The following is a 24,514-nucleotide window of genomic DNA, read 5'->3' as shown; positions in this document are numbered from 1 at the left end:
AAATCTGTAAACTTGCCTACAGCTGAACTGCCTGTCCAGTACAAGGCTGGTCAGGAATGTGGACTTTTGCAGTCTATGACAATTATCCCATCCCCATGCTACTGGGGGAAGACTTGGCCAACAGGTGAAGCGGGCCAAGAGGGTGGGAATGGTTACACGCAGCCAAGCCAGGCAAGCTTCCAGACCCATCCTGTTCCTGAGCCGTCCACAAAGCCCCGTCTGTGTTACCAGAGACCCAGACAGAGGTGGTGGACCGGATTCCAGATCCTGCCAACGACTGCAACAGCCATAGTGCATCCAGTCCCAGAACCAGAACTGGAAAAGCAACCAGCACCAGAACCGTTGCCGCACCACTGACGCCAGCGCTTGCAAACCCATCTAAACCCAACGCCAGAGGGCACCAGCGGCCTGAACTGGCAGAAGCAGCAGACAACCTACCCAAGAAGGCTCAGCCAGAGCCTGAAATATCACATAGTGCACCAGTGGAAAGCGGTTCACCATCAACGAAAACAACCCCATCACCTACATCGCTTCCAGAGGGACCAAGCCCAAGTCCACAGTCTAAGGAGGAACTGGTGTCCCCAGCCTCAAGGGAACAGTTCCAGACTGAGCAGGAAGCAGATGACAGCCTTCAGAAAGCTTGGGCGGCGGCACGGAGCACCCCACCACCTCTCAGCTCTTCTAACCGATCCCGGTTTGTTGTAGAACAAGGACTTTTATACAAGGAGACTCTTTCTGGTGGACACCAGGAAGACTGGCATCCTCAAAAAACAGTTGGTAGTTCCAACTAAGTACCGGGGAAGCTCTCTTTTAAGCTTAGCCCATGATCATCCCAGTGGCCATGCTGGGGTGAACAGAACCAAAGACAGGTTGGGGAAGTCCTTCCACTGGGAGGGGATGGGCAAGGACGTTGCCAATTATGTCCGGGTCTTGTGAGGTGTGCCAAAGAGGGGAAAGCCCCCAAGACCAGGTCAAGCCCCTCTCCAGCCACTCCCATAATTGAGGTCCCATTTCAGCGAGTAGCTGTGGATATTCTGGTCCTTTCCCAAAAAGACCCCCAGAGGAAAGCAGTACATACTGACTTTCGTGGACTTTGCTACCCGATGGCCGGAAGCAGTAGCTCTAAGCAACACCAGGGCTAAAACTGTGTGCCAGGCCCTTAACAGACATTTTTGCCAGGGTAGGTTGGCCCTCCGACATCCTTACAGATTCAGGAACTAATTTCCTGGCAGGGACCATGAAAAAATCTGTGGGAAGCTCATGGGGTGAATCACTTGGTTGCCACCCCTTACCACCATCAAACCAATGGCCTGGTGGAAAGGTTTAATGGAACTTTGGGGGCCATGATACGTAAATTCGTCAATGAACACTCCAATGATTGGGACCTAGTGTTGCAGCAGTTGCTTTTTGCCTACAGGGCTGTACCACATCCCAGTTTAGGGTTTTCACCGTTTGAACTTGTGTATGGCCACGAGGTTAAGGGCCATTACAGTTGGTGAAGCAGCAATGGGGGGTTTACGCCTTCTCCAGGAACTAACATTCTGGACTTTGTAAGCAACCTACAAAGCACCCTCCGACACTCTTTAGCCCCTTGCTAAAGAAAACCTAAAGGATGCTCAGGAAGAGCAAAAGGCCTGGTATGATAAACATACCAGAGAGCGTTCCTTCAAGGTAGGAGACCAGGTTATGGTCTTGAAGCGCAACAAGGCCCATAAGATGGAAGCATCATGGGAGGGCCATTCACGGTCCAAGAGCGCCTGGGAGCTGTTAACTACCTCATAGCATTTCCCAATTCCTCCCTAAGCCAAAGTGTACCATGTTAATTCTCTCAAGCCTTTATTCCAGAGACTTAAAGGTTTGTCAGTTTACAGTCCAGGGAGGAAGATGACGCTGAGTGGCCTGAAGGTGTCTACTACGAAGGAAAAAGGACGGTGGAGTGGAAGAGGTGAACCTCTCCACAACCTGGAACGTCTGCAGTGGCAACAATCAAAGAAGCTGTGCACTAGCTTCGCCCCATTGTTCTCAGCCACCCCAGGACGGACTGAACGGGGCATACCACTCCATTGACACAGGTAATGCTCACCCAATTAGAACCCACCCTACCGGGTGTCTCCTCATGCCAAGCTGCTATAGAACGGGGAGATCCAAACATGCTACAGATGGGTATAAATCCGCCCATCTACCAGTGCATGGGCATCTCCAGTGGTTCTGGTACCCAAACCAGATGGGAAATACGCTTTTGCGTGGACTACCGTAAGCTAAATGCGGTAACTCGTCCAGACAACTATCCAATGCCACGCACCGATGAGCTATTGGAGAAGTTGGGACGTGCCCAGTTCATCTCTACAATAGACTTAACCAAGGGGTACTGGCAAGTACCGCTAGATGAACCTGCCAAGGAAAGGTCAAGCCTTCATCACCCATGCAGGGGTGTATGAATTTAATGTGCTTTCCTTTCGGGCTGCGAAATGCAGTACCGCCACCTTCCAGAGGCTGGTAGATGGTCTCCTAGCAGGACTGGGAGAATATGCAGTTGCCTACCTCGATGATGTGGCCATTTTTTTCTGACTCATGGCCCGAACACCTAGAACACCTGGAAAAAGTCTTTGAGCGCATCAGGCAGGCAGGACTAACTGTTAAGGCCAAAAAGTGTCAAATAGGCCAAAACAGAGTGACTTACCTGGGACACCAGGTGGGTCAAGGAACCAATAACCCCCTACAGGCCAAGGTGGATGCTATCCAAAAGTGGCCTGCCCCAAAGTCAAAGAAACAGGTCCAGTCCTTCTTAGGCTTGGCCGGGTATTACAGGTGATTTGTACCACACTACAGCCAAATCGCTGCCCCACTGACCAAAAAGACCCAGCCGAATGCAGTTAAGTGGACTGATGAGTGCCAGAAGGCCAGAAGTGCCAGAAGGCCTTTACCCAGCTTAAGGCGACGCTCATGTCTGACCCTGTGTTAAGGGCCCCGGACTTTGACAAACCATTCCTAGTAACCACAGATGCAGTTCTAATGCAGGAAGGACCAGATCACAACTTCCATCCTGTCATGTTTCTCAGCAAGAAACTGTCTGAGAGGGAAAGCCACTGGTCCATCAGTGAAAAGGAATGCTATGCCATTGTGTACGCCCTGGAAAAGCTACGCCCATACGTTTGGGGACGGCGGTTCCAGCTACAAACCGACCATGCTGCGCTAAAATGGCTTCATACTGCCAAGGGAAACAACAAAAAACTTCCATTTGCAAATGTGTTTTTTCTTCTTAAAAAGGAAAAGCTTTTAATTAAAGAAAGAGAAAAAAATAAAAATTATCTCTGTAAAATCACGATGGACAATGTTACAGGGTCTTTCAGCTTATAGACACTAGAGAGAAGCCCCCCACAGCACAAATACAAGTTGCAGCAAACAGAGATACAATCCTTCCAGCAAAATACACATTTGCAAATAAAGAAAACAAACATAAATCTAATCTACTTTCTACCTATTACTTACTATTTGAATAGAAGAGACTTTTTTCAGAAGATTGGAGAGTCTGTATACATGTCTGATCCCTCCCAGACCCCAGAGAGAACAAAGAAAAACCTAAAAAGCACAAACAAAGGCTTCCCTCTGCCGAGATTTGAAAGCATCTTGTCTCCTGATTGGTCCTCTGGTCAGGTGTTCCAGGTTTACTGAGCTAGTTAACCCTTTACAGGTAAAAGAGACATTAACCCTTAACCATCTGTTTATGACAGTACCTACAAAGTAGGGCCAGCTGAAGGATATGTGGACAGAGACATAACAATGAATCACAGATGAAAAACTGAGTTGAAGGTGGAGAAGCCTGTTTCATTCAGTGATCAAAAACAACTTAGTTAAATGTGAAATACTCAAAGTTATGAAGCAATGCAATTTTTTTGACTTTAAGAAAGCTGCTTTTGAGAGCAAGATAATGGCCCCACGTAATTTTGATTAGAATCAAAATCACTACCTATTAGAAATCTATGGTCCAAAAGTAGGAACAAATTGGAGATACTGCAAAAGATGCTCAACCCGTTCAAAACATGGGAGAAAAGGCAACTGAGGTGTGACCGGGCTCCTGGTGGGGAGCCAGCTGTGCTCACTCTATTAGGGTGAACTGCAAAGAACAGGGCAGACAATCCCCAGAAAGCTGGTGGATATTCCAAGACTTAGATTTACCAAGCCAGCATAAAACAGCTGCTTTATTAACCCTACAGAAGTGCAAACAACACAGTTCTCTTAAAGTGATCCAGCCTCAGGCCTCCGTCTAGGTAAATCTTATTCATCATATAAAAGAAAAGGTTCAACCAATCCCAAAGGATCGGACACATTACTTCCCAGGATAATGGATGTTTCAGATCTTACCCAGATACATGCTACAGCCAATTCTTATTAACTAAACTAAAATTTATTTAAAAACAAAAGAGAGAATATGGTTAAAAGATCAATATACACACCGGAGTTCAATTCTTAAGATTCAGATTCATAGCAGAGATGGTGAGCTTTGTAGTTGAAAAGGAGTTCTTTTAGAAATAGTTCATTGGTTATAGCCCAATGTCCAAATATCATATTCGGGGCGCACCAACATAACTGGGACCTCAGTCTTGTAACTCAAACTTCCCCTGATGAAGCCTAAGCAGACCTGAGATGACAGAATCAGAACCCAAGGATCTTTTATACAATTTCATGTATTTTGACAAGCTGGAGTTCAAAAGGCAATTAGCATGATTTTAAGGAGGTCCATCACCAGTACTTAACTATAGGCATTAACATAAGGCAATTTACTTGTTCCTCCACCATTCACAGATTATTTGCTATACATTTCAAAGAGAGATGAATACAGAGATATCCCGTGTTTACAATTCATTTAAATGATAGGATGTTCTTTTGACCTCTGAATTATCAGAATACAGCATAGAGAGGGAGAGTTGATTACATCATTGACCCTACTCATGCATATGCAGATACACAAACATTATCCCTCCACATGTCTTTTGAGGATTGTTTATTTTGCAGGCTGTTTAACCCTTTCTAGCCATGCGTCACACGAGGAGACTGTAGTTATGTGAGGATGAAAGATTTACTATAAAAGATAAGTAGAAAGAATTAAAAATTATAAACCATCTGACAAAAACAAGGATTGTAAGATCTATAAAAATATCACAAACTGCAGACAGGTAAAAGGATGTTTAGAGGGCTCAAAATGAAAAAGAAATTTCTGCTAACAACAAAGAGTTCTGCACATATATTCATAATGCATAGAAAGTAAAAGATAAAAATGACAGTAGGGAATTGCAGAGAGTGGATAAGGAAATGGAAAATTTGTTAAACAGTTATTTTGCCACTGTCTTTACAGGGATCATATTTTTTGATACAGTAGGGGAAGATTTATACACTGTACTCAGCAGATAACAATGGAGCGGTTTGCGAAAAAACAAATGCTTGGAAGGTAGACAAAGTAACAAATTCAGATCATCTTACGATTATATGTGTTAAAGGAAATGAGTATAAAAAATGATGGAATTATTTTGTTTTTGGAATACAGATCATTCTTGAGGATAGCAAAGTGGAAAATGTAACACCTTTGTTTCAAACGTCCACAATAATATTAATGTCACTAAAATTATTTATTTGTATTACTGTAGTACCTATGAGTACTAGTTATGGACTAGAAGCTCGTTGTGCTAGGCACTGTACAAACACAGAATTAAAAGATGGACCCTTCCACTTACAATCTAAGATCTCATTCAGAGAACTCAGAGCACTCAGCAAATTTTTACAAACTAATTGTAAACCAAACTATATGTTCAATCATTGGGCTGTGTTCTGGCTGTTTTGCGCTGCTGATGTATTATATATCTATAAGGCTCTAACTGAACTCTTATTGCCCATTATATAAGTCTTCAGGGTATATGTCAGTTCAGAGCACAGATGCACAACCATGCATAGTGCAGTCAAATGGACTAGGCATAGTAATGGGAGCCCGGAAACCTGGGTGCTGTTCCCAACTGGACTGCTGATTTGCTATGTGATTTGAGGCAAGTCACAACCAACTCTTCATCATATTCCACGTCAGGTGTTGTTAGTTGCATATACCTAACTTTGGAAAGTGGTCTGAACTCCTCAAGGCAATAGTTCTTTTAAAAAAATGCAATGTGTTATTCACATACACAAAGAGACACAATGAAATTCACTGAGGGAGAGGAAAAGGAAAAGAAGTGATATTGCTACTGCACAATACACTTGCTAGCCTTCAACTAGAATATTGTGTTCTGTTTTATTCACTCATCCTTAGGAAAGATATTGTTCTTACATGTGTGGTTCCACATGCTAAGACTACTTCTTCAGAACAAAGATGAAAGAAATTGAGTTTATTCTTAGGGTTTAAGAAGCCATGAGTTGACCAGAGAGAAATATTCAAACTGACACAGGAGTGGAAAACAAAATTAACTGTTTTACCCTGGTAAAAGAAGTTTCCAGCCTCAACAAGAAAAGCAACAACTGAGCATTAAAGAAGATAGAGAGAATCCTGGTCAATAACTACCATTTAGAACTTGAAGCAAAGACCTTGTGGTCAAAAAGCAAAAGAATGTAAATATTAAAGATGGGGTGTATGAAGCTATCGATTGCTTAGGACAATTTCTGCCTAGGTTAAAAAAGGAAGCAGATAATCTGGCACTAATGTTGGTTTAGTTGAATGCTATTAATAGAGGTGCTACAAAAATGACAATAGCTCTTTTTTCTTCTTCTGATATCAATGTAGTCTGTCATTAAATTTAGTAATAATAGTAATTGGTAGTTTACATTGTTTTGAAGAGGGAGAACCAGAGTGTGGGCTCTTCTCTAGAGTTCCACCACTTTCACGAATATCATTTCATACTTAATGGGTTTTTCCAGAGCTGGATCTGTAGCTTATGCTACTCAGACCACATTAAGCTTTTAATGACCCTAAATATTTGCAAGGAAAATGAAACGAAGGAAGTGCTGTAACTGCTACAAAGCTTTGTGATGTACCAGAATGGAGGCAGTTGTAGGGGATAGTCAGTGCACTCAGGACAGCTTCCTCCACAAAACAAACCAAAAAGCAAAGTTCAGAGAGTTATAAAAGTGACTTACTTGGCCCCTGAACGTGTTCAAAAAAAGAGATAAGAGGCTTCTCTACGTGGTGCTTGTGACTGCACGGGGGATGAGGGTGCGTGGGATATACATTTTAGTTTGCACTAGTGCCCACATGGATGAGGCTGGCATGCACTAGAAGTTCCCTAGCGCACATCAATCTAATCCCATTTCAAACTGTACTATCTCAGCGCATGCCAGGAAACTTTTAGTGCATGCCAGTAGAGTCCACGTTGGCCAATTATTGCATGACACACTGGTGAGGACTAAAATTTACACACTTCTGGTGCAGATTTAAGCACTGTGTGGACAAGCCCAATGACTATGAGGTACATTTTCAGAGGTGCAAAGGGTACTGGGAGCTGGACATGTAACAGTCCTTTGCAGGGCCGGCTCTAGGTTTTTGCCGCCCCAAGCAAAAAAAAAAAAAAAAAGCCACCCAGAATGCCACCCCTGGAATTGTGCTGCCCCAAGTACGTGCTTGGTTTTCTGGTGCCTAGAGCCGGTTCTGAGCTATTCACCTAGTTAAAGTTACATAAATATTTTTTGCCTGATTGGGTGTTATGGGGACAATCGTAGAAACACTTGAGTAATTTTACTCAAATGAGTTGTCTCTTTGAAATCAGCGGGACAACTTGCATGAATAAAGCTGCTCAAAAGCTTATGGCTTTGGGGATTGAGCCATAAGAATATGGAAGCAAGTCAGATAATAAAGCACTAGAGATGAGGTCAAATCAAAATCCTGGATCCTAACACCCAAGATCCAGCTCCAGTCTTTGGGGCTCAGGTAGGGCTGGCTCCAGGGTTTTTGCTGCCCCAATCAGCAAAAAAACAAACAAACAAACAAAAAATGCCACAGTTGCGATCTGCAGCAGCTCTACCACCGCTGCTTCAGTCTTCGGTGGCAATTCAGCAGCTGGTCCCTCGCTCCAAGAGGGAGTGAGGGACCCAGTGCCAAATTGCCACCGAACAGCCGGATGTGCCACCTCTTCCCCTTGGCCGCCCCAAGCACCTGCTTGCTGGGCTGGTGCCTGGAGCCGACCGTGGTCCTTTGTGCCTTTGAAAATCTTCCCCTAAAAGCTGTACCCAAACTTGTCAATAGAAAAAGACAACTCATTTCCTTGCTGATGGAAAATGTAGCTGTTTTGTAAAATGAAATATGATTAACAGCTGTTAAAAAAAAAGAGAGAGAGAGAGAGAAACAGCACTGAGGGATGCAGTGCAAGCTACCCCACACCACAAGCATGGCTCCAGTCTGCTCTTGTCCAGTCACATCTTCACTGAGCACGTAGATTTGTTCCCTTACTCATTCATTTCTTGACTCCTGCCAAGGCTGCCTCAAGGCTGTACACATGAAGCTGGAGTGACAATCTTTGTAATGTCCACTAGGTCCTGGACAATTCAAAATGAGCCAACAGCAAACTTTTTGCCTTACTGCCAATCTACTGGACAGGATGGAAAATAAAATAATCCAAGGTGTTGTGGATGATGATGGAATTCATGTGAATCCTGTCAAATACAGAGAGTTTGCAGGTTTTTTCTCAATCTGGAAGAAGTATAATGATATCAACTAATTATTTCTGCAGTACTCAAGTGTCTCGCACTGAATATCTAAGGCTCGACATCACCACATTTTTGTTAGTTGAGAAAGTCCCTTTGGATTGGAAAGGCTCTAAAGGGTTAGACAGAGCAGCACCCTTTGCAAGAATGATTTACTAACATAGGCTACGTCTTCACTACCCGCCGTATCGGCGGGTAGCAATCGATTTCTCGGGGATCGATATATCGTGTCTCATCTAGATGCGATATGTCGATCCCTGAACGAGCTCCTATCGATCCCGGAACTCCACCAACCCGAATGGCGGTAGCGGAGTTGACATGGGGAGCTGCGGACATTCATCCCGCGCCGTGAGGATGGTAGGTAATTTGATCTAAGATACTTCGACTTCAGCTACGTTATTCACATAGCTGAAGTTGTGTATCTTAGATCGATTTCCCCCCGTAGTGTAGACCAGCCCATAGACATAGCACTGCTCAATTTACTTAGGTATTATGAGTCTTCCCAGTGAAGAGCCTGGAAGTGAAGGAAAACATCCTTTTCACTGGCACTAGGATGAAACAGAGCAGTCTGGATCTGCAACTGCATAGCTGTGCAACTTGTTATGAGACAATAAATGGCAGCTGAAGTTAGAAAATGAAGCAACAAAAGGTATTTTAGCCCTGAATACATATAAGACATGTGCCTTTCACGGCACCCTGTCTGCTTGTTCTTTGTGGTACTTTGTGGGGCATGGTACTTTACACCTTCCTCCTGGACTGGTGGCCAGAACACTTAAATGATTGACACTGGCTTTGTTCAAATGGATCATTCCTTACTTTACAAGAGTTGCACAGAAGTTGGGTCTTATATATGAAACTTTTTTTTCCTTCTGGTGAAGTTATGAAACCTCATATGCCAAGGGAACGTACAGGCTGGGAGTGCCCTGTATTCAAAAGTGAACAGAGCAGACACACCTCTGCGAGAGTATTAACAAGGATTAACAACCCATGAGGTATTCATTAAAAGCTTATGGATAACTAGAAGATGAAGTAAAGGGAATGTGAGGTAGAGGAGATGTGGCCCAACACATGAGATTTGCTCAGTTCTGTGCCATCTCTGTTAAGCTGCTAGGAATCCAATTGAAAATTCTGAATCAACTGCATTTAACCCTAACCAGATAGGCTAATTTTTTCTAGAAATCAGATGACTGTTTGAGCAGTTGCGTTTAACAACAAACATGGAGACATATCTCTGCTAACGTTATCAGGTTTCTCATTTTTTTTTCAACTGGCATTCATGAAGAGGTCACCACAACAACTAGAGCTGATTTTCTTTGTATGCCAATGACTGTGTTGCTGGAAGGATAATTTTCAAACTCTGATTGTGATTTTCCAAGTACACTAGGAGACTTGATTCTCCTTGCGTCTCCATGCAGGAAGATAAGCAATTGCTAGGGGGAGGATAAAGCAAAATGCTTCTATCTTTACCAAGAGGCTTAAATACAGGTTTATAACAGGGATGTATAAATTGACTAGAAGCAGTGATGAGAAACTATATGAATACGAAGAAGCTTGGACTAAACCTTTTTAGCAGTAGGTAAAAAGCAAACTAATATTACTGGCAAGGAAAGGAAAAATGTATATCTTCCTAATTCAAAAGATCATACTTGTTCTGTGAGCTCTTAAGAACTGTAATAATGAATACAGCAGAACTGACTTTTAAATATGGATTATGGGAGCACCTTGTTTTGAAAATTATGCTGAAATGTTCACTCTATGCGAATCGATGAAACTGATCATTCCAAATCAACTGTGTTTGCAGATAGAAAATCTCTATCTAACAAGGATAGAGCGAGTTCTTCTAGGTGGTCTAGTGCATAGTGAAATTAGTCAAATTATTCATGATTCTAACTGGCTCTTCCATAAATTGTAATATTCTTTACCTGGAATTGAATGGTACTCAGATGAGAACTCTTAAAACATTGGAGAAATCACTTCCTATCTGACCCCTGCAACCAAATGACCACTGAGATCAGGATAAACAAGGAGAAAGCACATCAAACAACTCTCTCAAATGGGAATTCTCTTTTGGAAAATAAGATTTGATTCATATATTGTAGCTGAACGACCAGAACAAGTCATGATCATTTAAATCCAATTCCACTTTATCAGCTTGAAATACAGATAAATATGCTATCTCATCAAGATTCCTATGTTGTTGTATGCCCCACTTTTATTGCTTTGTATATCCCATTTTTGTTCCTGTTCGACATCTAAATTAATGACCACTAAAAATAAAGAAAAATATCTTTGTCTCTAACTTTCACCCTCTATTATATAGCTCTTTTTGGCAAAGGCAAAATTTACCATTGTTTAAATGTGGAAACCTATCAGTTGCATTCATTTAAATGTTCTATCAAGCAGAAAGAGTCACCAACAGAAGAAATACAGGCATAGGGTTAAATTAATTAAGAATGTTGTAGTTATACCTAATTTTCCTTGACTAACTCTGAAACTTGCCTATAGAGTGTGTGGGGTTATAGTGACTGAAACCCTGCACTAACAGAGTCCTTGCTATTCCCAATGCTTCCATCGGGTGTAGCTATGATATTAGATAGGGTTGTATTGCAACCCATTGTATGCATACAGGAAGAAATGGCAAAAGTAAGGCCTTGGTATATATTTCTTTTCCCCTAATGTGATACAGCACCAATCTATCATTTGCCATGTTTCAAGCAGATTACCTACATCAGTTGGATCAGAAAAACTGTCAGCAAATAGTTTAAGGAGAGAAGTCCATAAAATGGAAGATTATAGCTTGTGTTAGAAGTTACATACTTGTGCATGGAGGTGATTTTACTATAATTTATATGAACATCACATCATTCAATTACTGTATACAGTAGTTGTGCAGTTAACTGTCTTTTAATTAGCATATTGTTTGTTTTCCATGTAAGGAAACACGCAATGTAGGAGACGCTCACGTCTGACCCTGCGCTAAGGGCCCCGGACTTTGACAAACCATTCCTAGTAACCACCGATGCATCTGAGCGTGGTATAGAAGCAGTTCTCATGCAGGAAGGACCGGATCACAACTTCCATCCTGTCGTGTTTCTCAGCAAAAAACTATCTGAGAGGGAAAGCCACTGGTCAGTTAGTGAAAAGGAACGCTATGCCATTGTATACGCCCTGGAAAAGCTACGCCCATGTTTGGGGACGGCGGTTCCAGCTACAAACTGACCATGATGCGCTAAAGTGGCTTCATACTGCCAAGGGGAACAACAAGAAACTTCTTTGTTGGAGTTTAGCTCTCCAATATTTTGATTTTGAAATTCAACACATTTCAGGCTTCTAACCAAAGGATCGCTATGCACTCTCCCGTGAGAGTTTCCCAGCAATACACTGGTTAAAATTTTTCCTTAATATTAAAAGTCTTGTAGATTTACATACTAGTAGTATATTAAAGTGCATGTGTTGTATAATCTGTTTAGTCTAAAGTTCTAGGAAGAATCACCACCAGCGACGTTTCCCACTGTCTGTGTTTGGGGGCATCATAAACAGATAGCTAGTGTTAATGTTTCTTTCACCTGTAAAGGGTTAACAAAGGAAACCGAACACTGCTGAAACAGAGGACAATCAGGAAACAAGATTTTTAAAAGCGCAGGGAAGGGAATTTTCGGTGTGTTGTCTTTTGTCTGTGTCTCTCTGTTCTGTGCTCTCTCTCAGCTATGAGAGTGATTTCTATCTCCAGGCTTCTCTAAATCTTTCTGTTCCAATTTGTAAGTACAGGTAGAAAAACCATATAGGCTTTTATGTTTTTTTTTTTGTATTTACATGTGTGTAGTTGCTGGGGATGTTTAAATTGTATTTCTTTTAGAGGGCTTTTTATTCATATTTTTCTTTTAAGCAATTGACCTGTAATTGTTATCTTGATATACAGAGACCATTTTATGTCTTTTCTTTCATTTTAATATAAGCTTTCTTTTTTAAGAACCTGTTGGATTTTCTTTCTACAGTGAGGCTCTAGGGATAGAAATCTTGTGCCAGGATTACGGACTCTCTTAGGGAAAGACTGGGAGGGGAATAAGAAGGAGGGGAAGGTAAACTTGGCCCTCCTCGTTTGTAATTCAAGGAGTTTAAGTACAGTAATCTTCCAGGATAACCCACGGAGGGGAAGCCTGGGGAGGAAGTAAAGAGAAGACAAGGGGAGGGGGGTTATTTCCCTTTGTGGTAAGACTCAGGGCATCTGAGTCTTGGGGTCCCCCAGGGAAGGTTTTGGGGAGACCAGAGTGAGCCAAACACTGGAATTTTTGGCTGGTGGCAGCGCTATCAGATCCAAGCTGGTAATTAGGCTTGGAGGTTTCATGCAGGCACCCACATTTTGGACTCTAAGGTTCAGAATTGGGATTTATGCTTATGACAGCAGTTAACTGTCTTTTAATTAGCATATTGTTTGTTTTCCATGTAAGGAAACACGCAAAGTATAAGAAAGAGCTTAAAGCTAGTAAACAACAAGAAACATCTCAAAACAAGAGAACTCATTAGAAAACTATGCTGATCCTGCAAAGAGTTGCCCATGAAGTTACTTTCACATACTCTGAGTAGTCCCAGAAAGTATGGTGGGGCTACTCATATTGTGCAAGTCTTTGCAGAACTGGGAGCTAAGAAACAGTGTTGTCAAGCACTCAGACTCAGCAGAGTGACTATGACAGTGATTTCTAAACTACCCAACAGATGATGATACTGATAACAAGCTAGGATCCTGAGAGCTGTGCCTAATTTGCATAAAGTAGTTTTCATATTGATTGTTAATGTTGGTATGGAGGCAGTCACAAGGTAGTGCTGCCACAGTTCATTTACTTACTGTGCTAGCACTACTCAGTCTTTGAAGAAATGCTGCATTGTTGCTAGTTTTGTGATGCAGAGGTATTTTATACAAGAGTCAACTTTGGGGGCAGAGTTGCTCCTGAAATAGGAGCATTAGATTTTGGCTGAGATTCCTGAAAGAAAGGATTGCCTGCATGCTGTTTGTGACCACCTCTGTTCAAGGACTAGCATATATGGTGTAAAAATTTTTAAAAAAACCTCTAATATTCCATATCACTGGTTTCTCCCAAAAGGAAACTGACTGCCAAGGGTATTTAACGTGCTATCAATTGGCAGGAAGGCAATGAAATGTAAGTATAGCCAATAGAGATTACAGGTCCCAGCATACTGTGCTCCCTCTTGATCTGAGCAGAGGCCATATTGACCAAGATGTATCATTCCATGCATGGGTCGCAGGTTTGTAGATATTTTGGTGGTGCCCAGAACCCGCCCCCCCAACCCTGCCCCCACCTGCCTAAGGCTCTGGGAGGGAGTTTGGGTTGGGGAAGGAGGTCTGGGGTGCAGGTCCTGGCCTGGGGATTACAGTGCAGGAGGGGTGCAAGGTGCAGGCTCTGGGAGGGAGTTTAGGGATAGGAGGGGGTGCAGGGGTGAGGGCTGTGGGACTGAGGATGAGGGGTTCATGATGCAGGAGGGGGCTCAGGGCTGGGGCAGCGGATTAGGGTGCAGGGGGATGAGGGCTGGGGATGAGAGGTTTGGGGCATTGGAGAGGCTCACGGCTAGGGTGGAAGGGCAGCCTCTCCTGCCATTAGCAGTGTGTGGGGGGGCACTAAGGGCCTGGGGCAGCAGACAGCAGTTGATGCGGGAAGCCGGTGTAGTGTAGGTATGTGCTACGCCAGCAGCACAAGCAGGCACAGGAGAGGTGCGTGCTGCTTTCTTTCAGGCAGGGATGTGGCGGCCAGGGAGGGAGACATGTGGGGGGAGAGGTGGCAGGCAGAGGCAGGGGCCCGCTCCTGGCAGGGCCCGGGGAGAGACCCAGCTCCAAATATTGGTGGAGCAGGGCCCCTACCCCTCAATATTCCTGGAGCCCGGGCACCATAAAAGAATATAACTCGCCACCTATGATTCCATGATAAGACGTAGTTTTTGCACGCTGCAATTTTTCCTTAAAAATGAGGGTGACTGCCAACCAAACTGCATAACTGTAGGCCTAATTAGGCCTATAAGATGCATTTTGATCACTCCTGCAATATGGTCATTCTGGCTCTGAAGAAAAGCAGATACAAATGAACTATCTGACAATGCTATGGTGGAAATTACACGTGTCTGAATGTATATATAACCCACATGCCTTATATATTATTTCCAACTTGACTATATTCCTTGGACAAATATATCTAAATGAAATTAGCAAAATCAAGCCATAACAATTTATACATTGCTATGCAGGCTAGTGATGATTGAGTAGTTATTTAAAACATCCACAGCTGAATGGTTAAGCACCTACTATATGTCTTCAGCTCTCAGTTTCTTTTCCCACATTATGGTCATCATCAATATCCTTAATTTATCAACAGGAAGTATTCAACCCCCTAAGGCAAACCCTGAAGTCAGTACCTTTTTGTATTTAACCTTAAAACATTCTGAATAGGAAAGCAGCTAGAAAACCCAGGGAAAAAAACTCAGGGGAAGCACAGTGCAGGAGCAGGTAGTGTTGGAAAAGTGAGTTTGAGAACCTTTCAATCATCCCTGATTCCGCCTGCTTCAGGGGATGGCATGGCCTGCAAAGTGTTATGACCACTTGCTCTCCCATCGTTCGCTCCCCATCTGCCACCTTTGGAAGCTGAGAAGAGGGAGACAAAGTGGAGCCATATATGCCACCTTTATGTGGCTTCTGCACCAGTGGAACTGGACACTGAGGACACTTTACTTCCCATATGTGCTGCCAGAGAGGCATATGAGGCCCATTATCAGAGCCTTATATGTGGCATGTACATGCTACTGAAAACATACGATGATGCTAAATTTTCTGCCTCTAACAGAAAATGATGAAATTTAATTGAGTCACTGCAAGAACAAAAGATAAGTACAAAAATCATGTATTATGTAGATACCCTAAAAGCTGAAGTTATTAAGGAGACAGTGACAACCTGAAATACAGGCAACTTTAAATAAATTAATTTATAGTAGCTGCAGATATTACGAATACTCTTGAGATCCTCTACTAATTGTTGTATTCCTACATTATAGTCTCCCCTCTTCTAAGAGAGACTCAGGCCTTGACTACACTGGCGCTTTACAGCGTTGCAACTTTCTCGCTCAGGGGTGTGAAAAAACACACCCCTGAGCGCAGCAAGTTACAGCGCTGCAAAGCACCAATGTAAACAGTACCCCAGTGCTGGGAGCATGGCTCCCAGCGCTGCACGCTAATCCCCTTGGGGAGGTGGAGTATATGCAGCGCTGGAAGAGCTCTCTCCCAGCGCTGGCGCTGCGACCACACTCACACTTCAAAGCGCCTCCGCGGGAGTGCTCCCACGGCAGCACTTTGGAGTTTCGAGTGTAGCCAAGCCGTCACACAAGCAACAGGAGAAACTGACAATAGCGAAACTGACTATGCACAAAGATTGAAATCCTGCCCCACTGAAGTCAGTATGGGTTTTGCCACTTATTGCAATAGGTTTAGGATTTCACCCAAAGTGTTGTCAAATGTGGAGAGTAAAACAAACTAAAGGGAAAAAATAAATCAGAAAGAAGTGTGGTATTTAGGTATTCTTGAATGTATTAACAGAGTGTTGTTTGTAGGACAAAGGAGGTAGTTGCTTTGCTCTACTTGGTACTGGTGGGGCCTCTGTTGCAGTACTGTGTCCAGCTGCAGGCAGCACAAGTTAAGAAAGATGTGGACAAACCGGAGAGAGTCCAGAGGAGAACAAAAATGCTACTACGCCACTACTATTTATCTATCTGGATTTTGCCCCAATTGAGAAATTCAAACAAAATCCATACAATAAAAATGGAAAATGTATACAGTAAAAATTATTGCAGTGGTTATTTACACTTCTTTTTTGTCAAACATAAATGCTCATGTAGTACTAACGAGGGCAGGGCCAACATTGTAAATTCAATGAGGATTGGAGGGTAACAGCAAAAATAAACAATGATCACTGCTCATAATAAACCATGTGTGTCTGCTTAGATGGGGAGACATAACAGCAAACCTATAATATTGCAACTCTCGGCATGTACTCCAGCAGTCCTATAATCTAAATCGGCTAATATGCCTCAGGAATGTTTATGTTATTTTAGTGAAGAAGAAATGGAAACACTTACCTGGTACACCAGGAGGAGTTTTTAGATATTTGCCATTAAAATGTTGAATTACTACTTCACATTTTTCTGTAGACTCCATTCTGGAAAAGAAAAGGGAGAGGGGGAAGCAATTATTATTAGAGTTTTATGAAAGTGTGCAGTCAGCAAAGGCAGGCCCGACACAGATGTCGAGAGAAATCTCGAAAGCTGCTCTTGCTGAATTCTGTAGAGATGCGGGTGGAGCAGTTCATTACAATATGGTGTTAGCTAGCAAGGAGAACTTGCCACTATCAAGCATTGCAGCATTTTTCCTGGCTGCATGCAGGCTGGAACCGTGGCAGTGAACAGCTTGCTTTTGAGTCTTAGGGAGCATCTCAAACAAGGACATGTCAAATGCTTCTTGAAAAAAGCTCAGGACCTGATTCCAAATTTCTGATGCACCCAAAATGCTTCCAAAGAATGAGCAAAAGATACAGGATCTAAGCTAAAACTGAAGGGGAGTAAAATGACAATAATTCAGAATTATAAAATGGGTGCATGATTTTCTTTTAAAGCTACTCCAAGAGCAGTTATCAATGGTTTGCTGCCAAATGGGAAGGAAGAATCTAGTGGGTCTGTCATGTATGTGGTACTATTCAAGGTTTTCATTAATGACTTGGATAATGGGATGGAGAACATGCTTATAAAATCCGCAGATGGCAACAAGCTGGGATGGGTTGCAAGTATTCTGGAAGACAGAATGCAAATTCAAAATGACCTGGATAAATTGAAGAACAAGCAAAAAAATCAAACGCACAATTACACAATGAGATATAACTGGCTAAGTGGTAGTACAGCAGAAAAGGATCTTGGGGTAATAGTGGATCACAAATTGAATCTAAGCCAACAACTGCAGACATTTGCAAAAAAGGTTAATACAACTTTACCCCAATATAACATGGTCCCTTGGGAGCCAAAAATCCCTACCGCGATATAGGTGAAACCTGTTATATCAGAGTAGCAGTAGCAGGGCTCCGATGGTGATTTAAAGAGCTCCGGCCGCTGCTGGGAGCCCGGGCCCTTTAAATCGCCACCTAAGCCCTGCTGCCGCAGCCCCGGGGTTACCATGCTCTATGCGAACCCATGTCATATCGGGTCATGTTATATCGGGGTAGAGGTGTATTATTCTGGGGTGTACTAACAGGAGTGTAATTGTCCCACACTACTTAGCACTGCTGAGACCTCAACTGGAGTATTGTGTCCAGTTTCAGGAGCTCCACTTTAGGAAAGATGTGGACAAAGGGGAGAGAGTCCAGAGGAGAGCAACAAAAATGATACAAGTTGTAGAGAACCTGACCTATGAGGAAAGATTTTAAAAACTGGGTATGTTCAGTCATGAGAAAAGAAGACTAAAGAGGGGCTGATAAAAGTCTTCAAATATGTTAAGGGCTGTTATAAAGAGAATGGTGATAAATTGCTGTCAATATCTACCGAAGGTAGAAAAAGAAACAATTGAAGCAAGGGAGATTTAGGTTAGATATTAGGAGATGCTTTCTAACTATAAGGATAATTAAACACTGGAACAGGCTTTCAAGGAAAGTTGTAGAATCAGCATCACTGGACGTTTTTAAGAGGAGGTTAGATAACCCGCTGTCAGTGACAATCTAGGTATACATGGGACTGCCTAAGCGCAGGGGCCTGGACTTGAGAACATTTCTATGATTTCATTATTACAAAGTAAATAAATTATGGAAAATTGATTATAAAACAAAACCAACAGCAATTTTTACTTGTAAATTACATGAGTCCAAGCCCTGAAGGGAGACAGACATTACTGCACGTGATCTTGTCCTGGTGAAATGACTCATCATTCACTGATATAATTGTGAATCATAGTTCTAAGACACCCATAGGACTGCAGCAGTAATAATAAATAAGCACCTATAGGACTGAAGTGATTATAAAGAATACAAAGATATGAGCCAAATCTTGAGCCGAGTTTATATCACTTTAAGAAATGTATAAGCCATTTTACAGGACCTAAATGGACCCCTCAGCAGGTTAACTGATACTGAGAACAGTTGCCCATGCTGCACAATAGGAGTTAAAATGTTTGGGGAGCGGGGACAGGGATGGCGACTCATAATTAGGCAGCAAAGACACTACAGATTTTTTTTTCAGGAGAGCTCTCTTGAAAAATTATATTCAATACTCATTTCATATTTTCATTCTGATCTAGGTATTCTTCAAGCTAGGAGACTCTAATGACTTAAGTATTACTTCATTCTCATAAGTCAAGATCCTTTTTAAATGAATTCCTATACAATTCCTACCACAGACTAGTAAGGGGGGGGGAAAGAACAACATTCTGCAGAGCGTACATATTCTCTAGAGCCTCAACCCAGCGCTGAGAGGGGTGGCTTCTCTCCTTGGACAGGAGTTTGCCAAGAGTTAGAAAAAAAACTAAGAAAGAGACTAGGCTGATTAATAGTCCAAGCAGTACAAAATCTTTTGTTAATTTGTTTTGGGTGAAACCATTAAAATTGTCCCTTCTCGGTTCTAACCATGAGACAGTCTTTTGTAGCTCAGTTTTTACTGCCATATCATGTAGGATGGGCTGTTTCCACGAGCACAAAGACAGCAACTTAGATTGTTCACTTTGGCTTCATTCAGATTTAACTAAGCGAATGTCTGCAGCAAGCCTTTAGAGACTCTTGTCTCTGAAAGCATAAATGCAAGAAAAGTCTGTTTTCTGTAGCTACGGGCGCTTAGTGTCAAAGCACGTTATGTTGCACCACACAGCAGTGACAATTTCATTTGAATACATAGGGCACATTTTAACAAGCCAAAGCAGCCCCGGCAAAGAATGCAACAGAGGAGCTGCCAAGTGAAAAAGCCTCAGTGCACTCCATGCATTTTATGTGGGAAGGGAATAAAAGTGAAACCCACGGTGCTCTGGGATAAAAAGGCCATTTCCTGAATAGCTGTCTTAGAAAGAATGGGCCCATTTTCTTCTCAAGTTTCACAATTAACGGCTCTCAAATGCCAACACTAGCTATCTGTAATCTGGCACACGCTCCACTTGAAACCGACACTAGCATTATCAACTTCGCCTGAAAAGGCAGCATAATAGACAAAGCCGCCTTTACATGTTCGATTCAGATGTACTGCTGAATGACTACAACTGCATGCATTATTCCTCCATGCTACCTGAATCCCCTTGAGTCTTTCAGAACAGCTGTGTGTGACAGGTAGACCTACCCTCCAGAAATATGTTAATTAGACCTCTAGCCATTAAGTAACACTTGAGACAACTTGGATGCATCTCCCACCTAGGGACAGATGCATGAATTATAATTTTCAAATACACATATGTAGTATGTGGTGAAGTATCAACTCTTCTTTTGTGTGAGATATTTAAGGTTATAAAATCATTGGTGTGGTATGGCAACTACAGGAAATAGATATGACAATAATATTATAACTGTCACCATTTGGGCTGAAATATTGCATGATGGGTATCTGCCTCAGGTGGATTTGTATTAGGGAAAATTTCAGCCACGCCAATTCAGCTGTTTCTGAGAACAAGATTAGGGAAAAATACATTGTTTTGCTCGCATTAAAAAATTCTGGCTTCATTCGCTTTGGAAAGCTGCAGCATCCCCATGCGTTGGAGCAAGGGCTTGAAATTTGGCAGTTGTCAGAGATGTGCTTTCACCGTCCTTGTGAAAATCTGGCCAAATCAGGCCAAGTTATAACCCCTTTTAAAAAAAATCAATTACACATACGTTTCTTTGATCATAGCAGCTAAATTCCCCAAGATTCTACCTGCACCAAGCATGGTCCAGCGTGGGGCTAAGCAGAACTTTCCCTGCAATTGTAGTTCTGGGCTGCAAGCTATGCCAGGGCTGGGTGAGAGTCCAGGCACCTAAACTGAGAGCAGGAAACCTATTTCTCTTGTGCCTTCAATGACCCTCTCCTCACCCCAATCCCCCAATGATGAAGCCGTAAAGAGGAGGAAGCCATGTGATTTGAATGCGTACGGGACAAGAACTGGATCTGGGGGACCAGGGAATAGATTGGCTGAAGACTGGAACCTTAGGCTGGTGGGGAGAGAGGGAAAAGGGAAACTGGGAATGGAAGTAAGGCAGTGGTTCTCAAACTATTGTACTGGGGGCCCCTTTCACACAGCAAGCCTCTGAGTGCAACCCCCCCTTATAAATTAAAAACACTTGTTTATATATTTAAACACCATTATAAATGCTGGAGGCAAAGTAGGGTTTGGGGTGGAGGCTGACAGCTCGCAACACCCCATGTAATTACCTTTCAACCCCGTGAGGGGTCCTAACCCCTACTTTGAGAACCCCTGGAGTAAGGAGATGGTGGAGACTGGGCTGGTGGTGCTGTGAGCCAGGAGTTGGAAGAGAAGAGACTGAAACCAGATGAGGAGGCACAGGGAGATGGGGAGTGGCTGGGCAAGGAGTCTCAGACTGAGACCTAGTGGGTGGGGGAAGAAGGTGAAGGGGGGATCAGACAGATCTGATTAGGAGCCAGGACTGGTTGGGTAAAGAGACCAGGCCAAAGACTGTGTAGGGAGAAACTGAGAGGACCCTGGGAAAGAAGATTGGGGCTAGGAGCCATTGAGGACTGAATGAGTCAGCAGTTCTGTGGAAAAAACTGTGTGACCATGTAATTCAAGACTACCATAATGCAAACACACAAGGGACAACTTCTGGCATTTCTTAACTTTTGAGTGCTAGACTTTACAAGCTTAATAATGTTCTTTTAACATAGTTTCTGTATGCTGGATTTATATGTTATATTAAGTGCATAACTGTATGTGTGTGCAGACATATATGTGTTTGTGTGTATTTTATAGATATATATACATAGATATATATATATAGCTAATTGCAGTGCATTTTGTTGCACTGGCAAATTTTTTATTTAAATTAAAACAGTGCTAAAAAGAATTCAAAATTTTCAAAACCTATCCAAAGGACAGAATTTACATAAATTGGCTGTAAATTGAGTGCAAATGGGTTTTGCAATCCATACATTTATTGCTATTGTATAAGTTTTCCACACTCAAGTCAATTCTATGAACAAAGTTGTGGGTTCACAAACAGAGACCTCTGAAAAATTACCCCTTAATCTTAAGGTTTGACTTCACATAGAAAACAGGAACATTTAGAACGAAGGATAGAGCCCATACATCATCCCTGTATGAGGACCTGCAGCACCATATATTAGAATTGACCGTTTGGCTCTGAGAATATAGTGAGTTAGTGCAAGGACAAACTATTGGCAGCCTAGACTTCCCACACTGACTGTGAAGGGCACATTTTCAAAGCTGGCTGATCATGCTGCACCCAATAGCTATTTCTGTGCAGAAAAATCACAAGATATACAAAAATATGCAAAAGCAGCAGAGAATCCTGTGGCACCTTATAGACTAACAGAAGTTTTGGAACGTGAGCGTTTGTGGGTGAATACCCACTTCGTCAGACGCTGCGTCTGACGAAGTGGGTATTCACCCACGAAAGCTCACGCTCCAAAACTTCTGTTAGTCTATAAGGTGCCACAAGATTCTCTGCTGCTTTTACAGATCCAGACTAACACGGCTACCCCTCTGATACTTAAAAATATGCAAGATAGACAAAGATTGAAAAATGTGTATTTGTGCACACAAAACAAATAATTGCATATGCAAGTGGGTGGTTATATGTACAGTTTGTAACAATGACCTTAGGTGACTAGTAAACAAGAGTTAATCTGCAAATGGAATTATGAGGACTATGCAGCCAGGATAATCTAGTGAAGCGTGTCCTCAGTTCCCCCCCCCCACCCCTGGAGGATCTGGGAAATCAGAGAAGGTTCTGGCGTTCTGAAAATAAACCAATATTGTGAAATCTTTCCCCCTCCCTCACCACATTAGCTCCTCTTATGGTTCTCCTGGGGGAAATTACAGATTATCCATTTTGCACACATACTATGCCAATTTTCTCCACCTTAGGATCTGGACCACAATTCAATGTTTGAATTTATATATGCTTATGTTTGCAAGGTGCAATTTAGGCACCTAAACTTGAAAATTTAACTCTGAATGTCCTCACTGGTGGCAGGATTAAATCAAATGAATAGTGATAATTTAGCAAAATTACTCTGGGATTTGAAGGATTTAATTATTTTTGCTTTCAGAAAGTAGTAAAAGAGTACGTCTAAGAGATTATCCTAAAATGTGCAATATCTTATTTAATAAACTGAAACAACTCATTGATGTGTTTTAGACTACTCATTAATTCATGACTAGCAGCAGAAAATGTTTATCACTCCTGGAAACAGTTTTGCTGGTCTCCCAATACGTTTCTAGCCTTGGCAGGTGGTGAGATATCGAAACCTGACTTCCCTATCATTCTGATTTAACATCTTGTTTTAATTCCATTGAAATTTTGATACACCCTCAGCACTTGCTATGGGCAGAAATAACACTTGGGATTCTCATGTTACATACTGTACAATAGCCTGATCCTACACACGGGGCTGTGTGTGGGCAAAAGGGCCCACCCACACAGAGCTCAACATAGGATTGAAGGCTGCATCATCCTTTATTTATTTAAGTAATTCCCACAAAAATTATATAAGAAATAAAGTAAACTGAAAACCAGATTGTAAAAATAAAGATCCTAATAATGTCACAATTTGTCATGCAAAGAGAGGGATGTAATATACCTCTGAAAAATGGGTAATACCAATTTTCTAGTGGTAAAACAAAATTGTTTCTGTTCTAGATGGTTCACAAGATATTACTTTCAAACTCTTTAATAGTGCACTTTTGGTACTAGTCCATAGTTTAATGGAAAAAGTCCCAGGCCCTAGACCAGTTCATGCCCTACAACAATTCTGAAGGTACTAGGGTGCATCTTGTAAATCTCATTGTTGGGTAAGAATTTGGAGAAAATAAGACCCCACCAAAGTCATAGGCCAAATTCTTTTAATAATCTTAAAGGTTTGGATAATTATTTTAAAAACCTTGAACTTCCTCTTCATTTGTCTCTGTACTTATTGATTCTGATTAAGACCAGAAACTGAAGCGCTGATATACTATAAAGAGAGCTATTCTTATTATATTTCTGACCCAGCAGGGAAGTGTTGAACATCTCTAAAGAAAAGCTGTTATCAAATTTGCAGCCCAAATTTACAAACTCAAGATGTTGGGAGAAAGTTCATATAAAGAATCAGAATTCTGTATGCTTAATCTTAGCGAATCTCACCACCAAACCATTTGAGGTTTATCCTTCCCTAGCAAACAAAAATTTATTCTATTTTTAAAATGTATATTATTCCCCTCTATAGACCACTGTGGCACCACAGTGGTCATTATAAGTTGTTATAAATGATGGGGATCCTTCACAACGTAAGTGCAAATAAATATATAGAAAACCTTCTGGAAATAAATTTACTGTACTTACTCATTATGCAGATTAATAAAATATCAAGTAAAAGTTTAAGAACATAAACATATATTAGAAAGAACAACATGCTGATTAAGTGGCTATTATATAACAAATATTTGATATCTTATAATTATCACTAAGCAATAAAACTATGCGGGCTTGATTTGCATTTACACTAAGGACCCTTTAGACGCCTTAGTGTAAATTGTGTGAGAATTGGGCCTCGTATTTTTAAATTCCAACTGAATATTGGGCGATTTTTTGCAATTAAAGGGTCTCTGTTATATTTAAATTAT

General features: G+C 41.9%; 1 protein-coding gene across 7 annotated transcripts in view; it reads right to left on the bottom strand.

Annotated features, from left to right (window-relative positions):
* Positions 1–24,514, bottom strand: part of RBMS3 (RNA binding motif single stranded interacting protein 3) — a 1,007,942-nt gene that overhangs the window by 164,579 nt on the left and 818,849 nt on the right. For all 7 annotated transcript variants that reach the window (XM_032790015.2, XM_075062478.1, XM_075062476.1 and 4 more), the window contains one exon: positions 16,804–16,883. In XM_032790015.2, the coding sequence (XP_032645906.2) occupies positions 16,804–16,883 (80 nt within the window). The remainder of the gene's footprint in view (positions 1–16,803; positions 16,884–24,514) is intronic.

This window comes from Chelonoidis abingdonii, chromosome 2 (assembly GCF_003597395.2).
Source record: "Chelonoidis abingdonii isolate Lonesome George chromosome 2, CheloAbing_2.0, whole genome shotgun sequence".
In the NCBI taxonomy this organism is placed as follows: domain Eukaryota; kingdom Metazoa; phylum Chordata; order Testudines; family Testudinidae; genus Chelonoidis; species Chelonoidis abingdonii.
The sequence above is the reverse complement of the archived record's forward strand: the minus strand, read 5'-3'. Positions and strand labels throughout refer to the sequence as shown.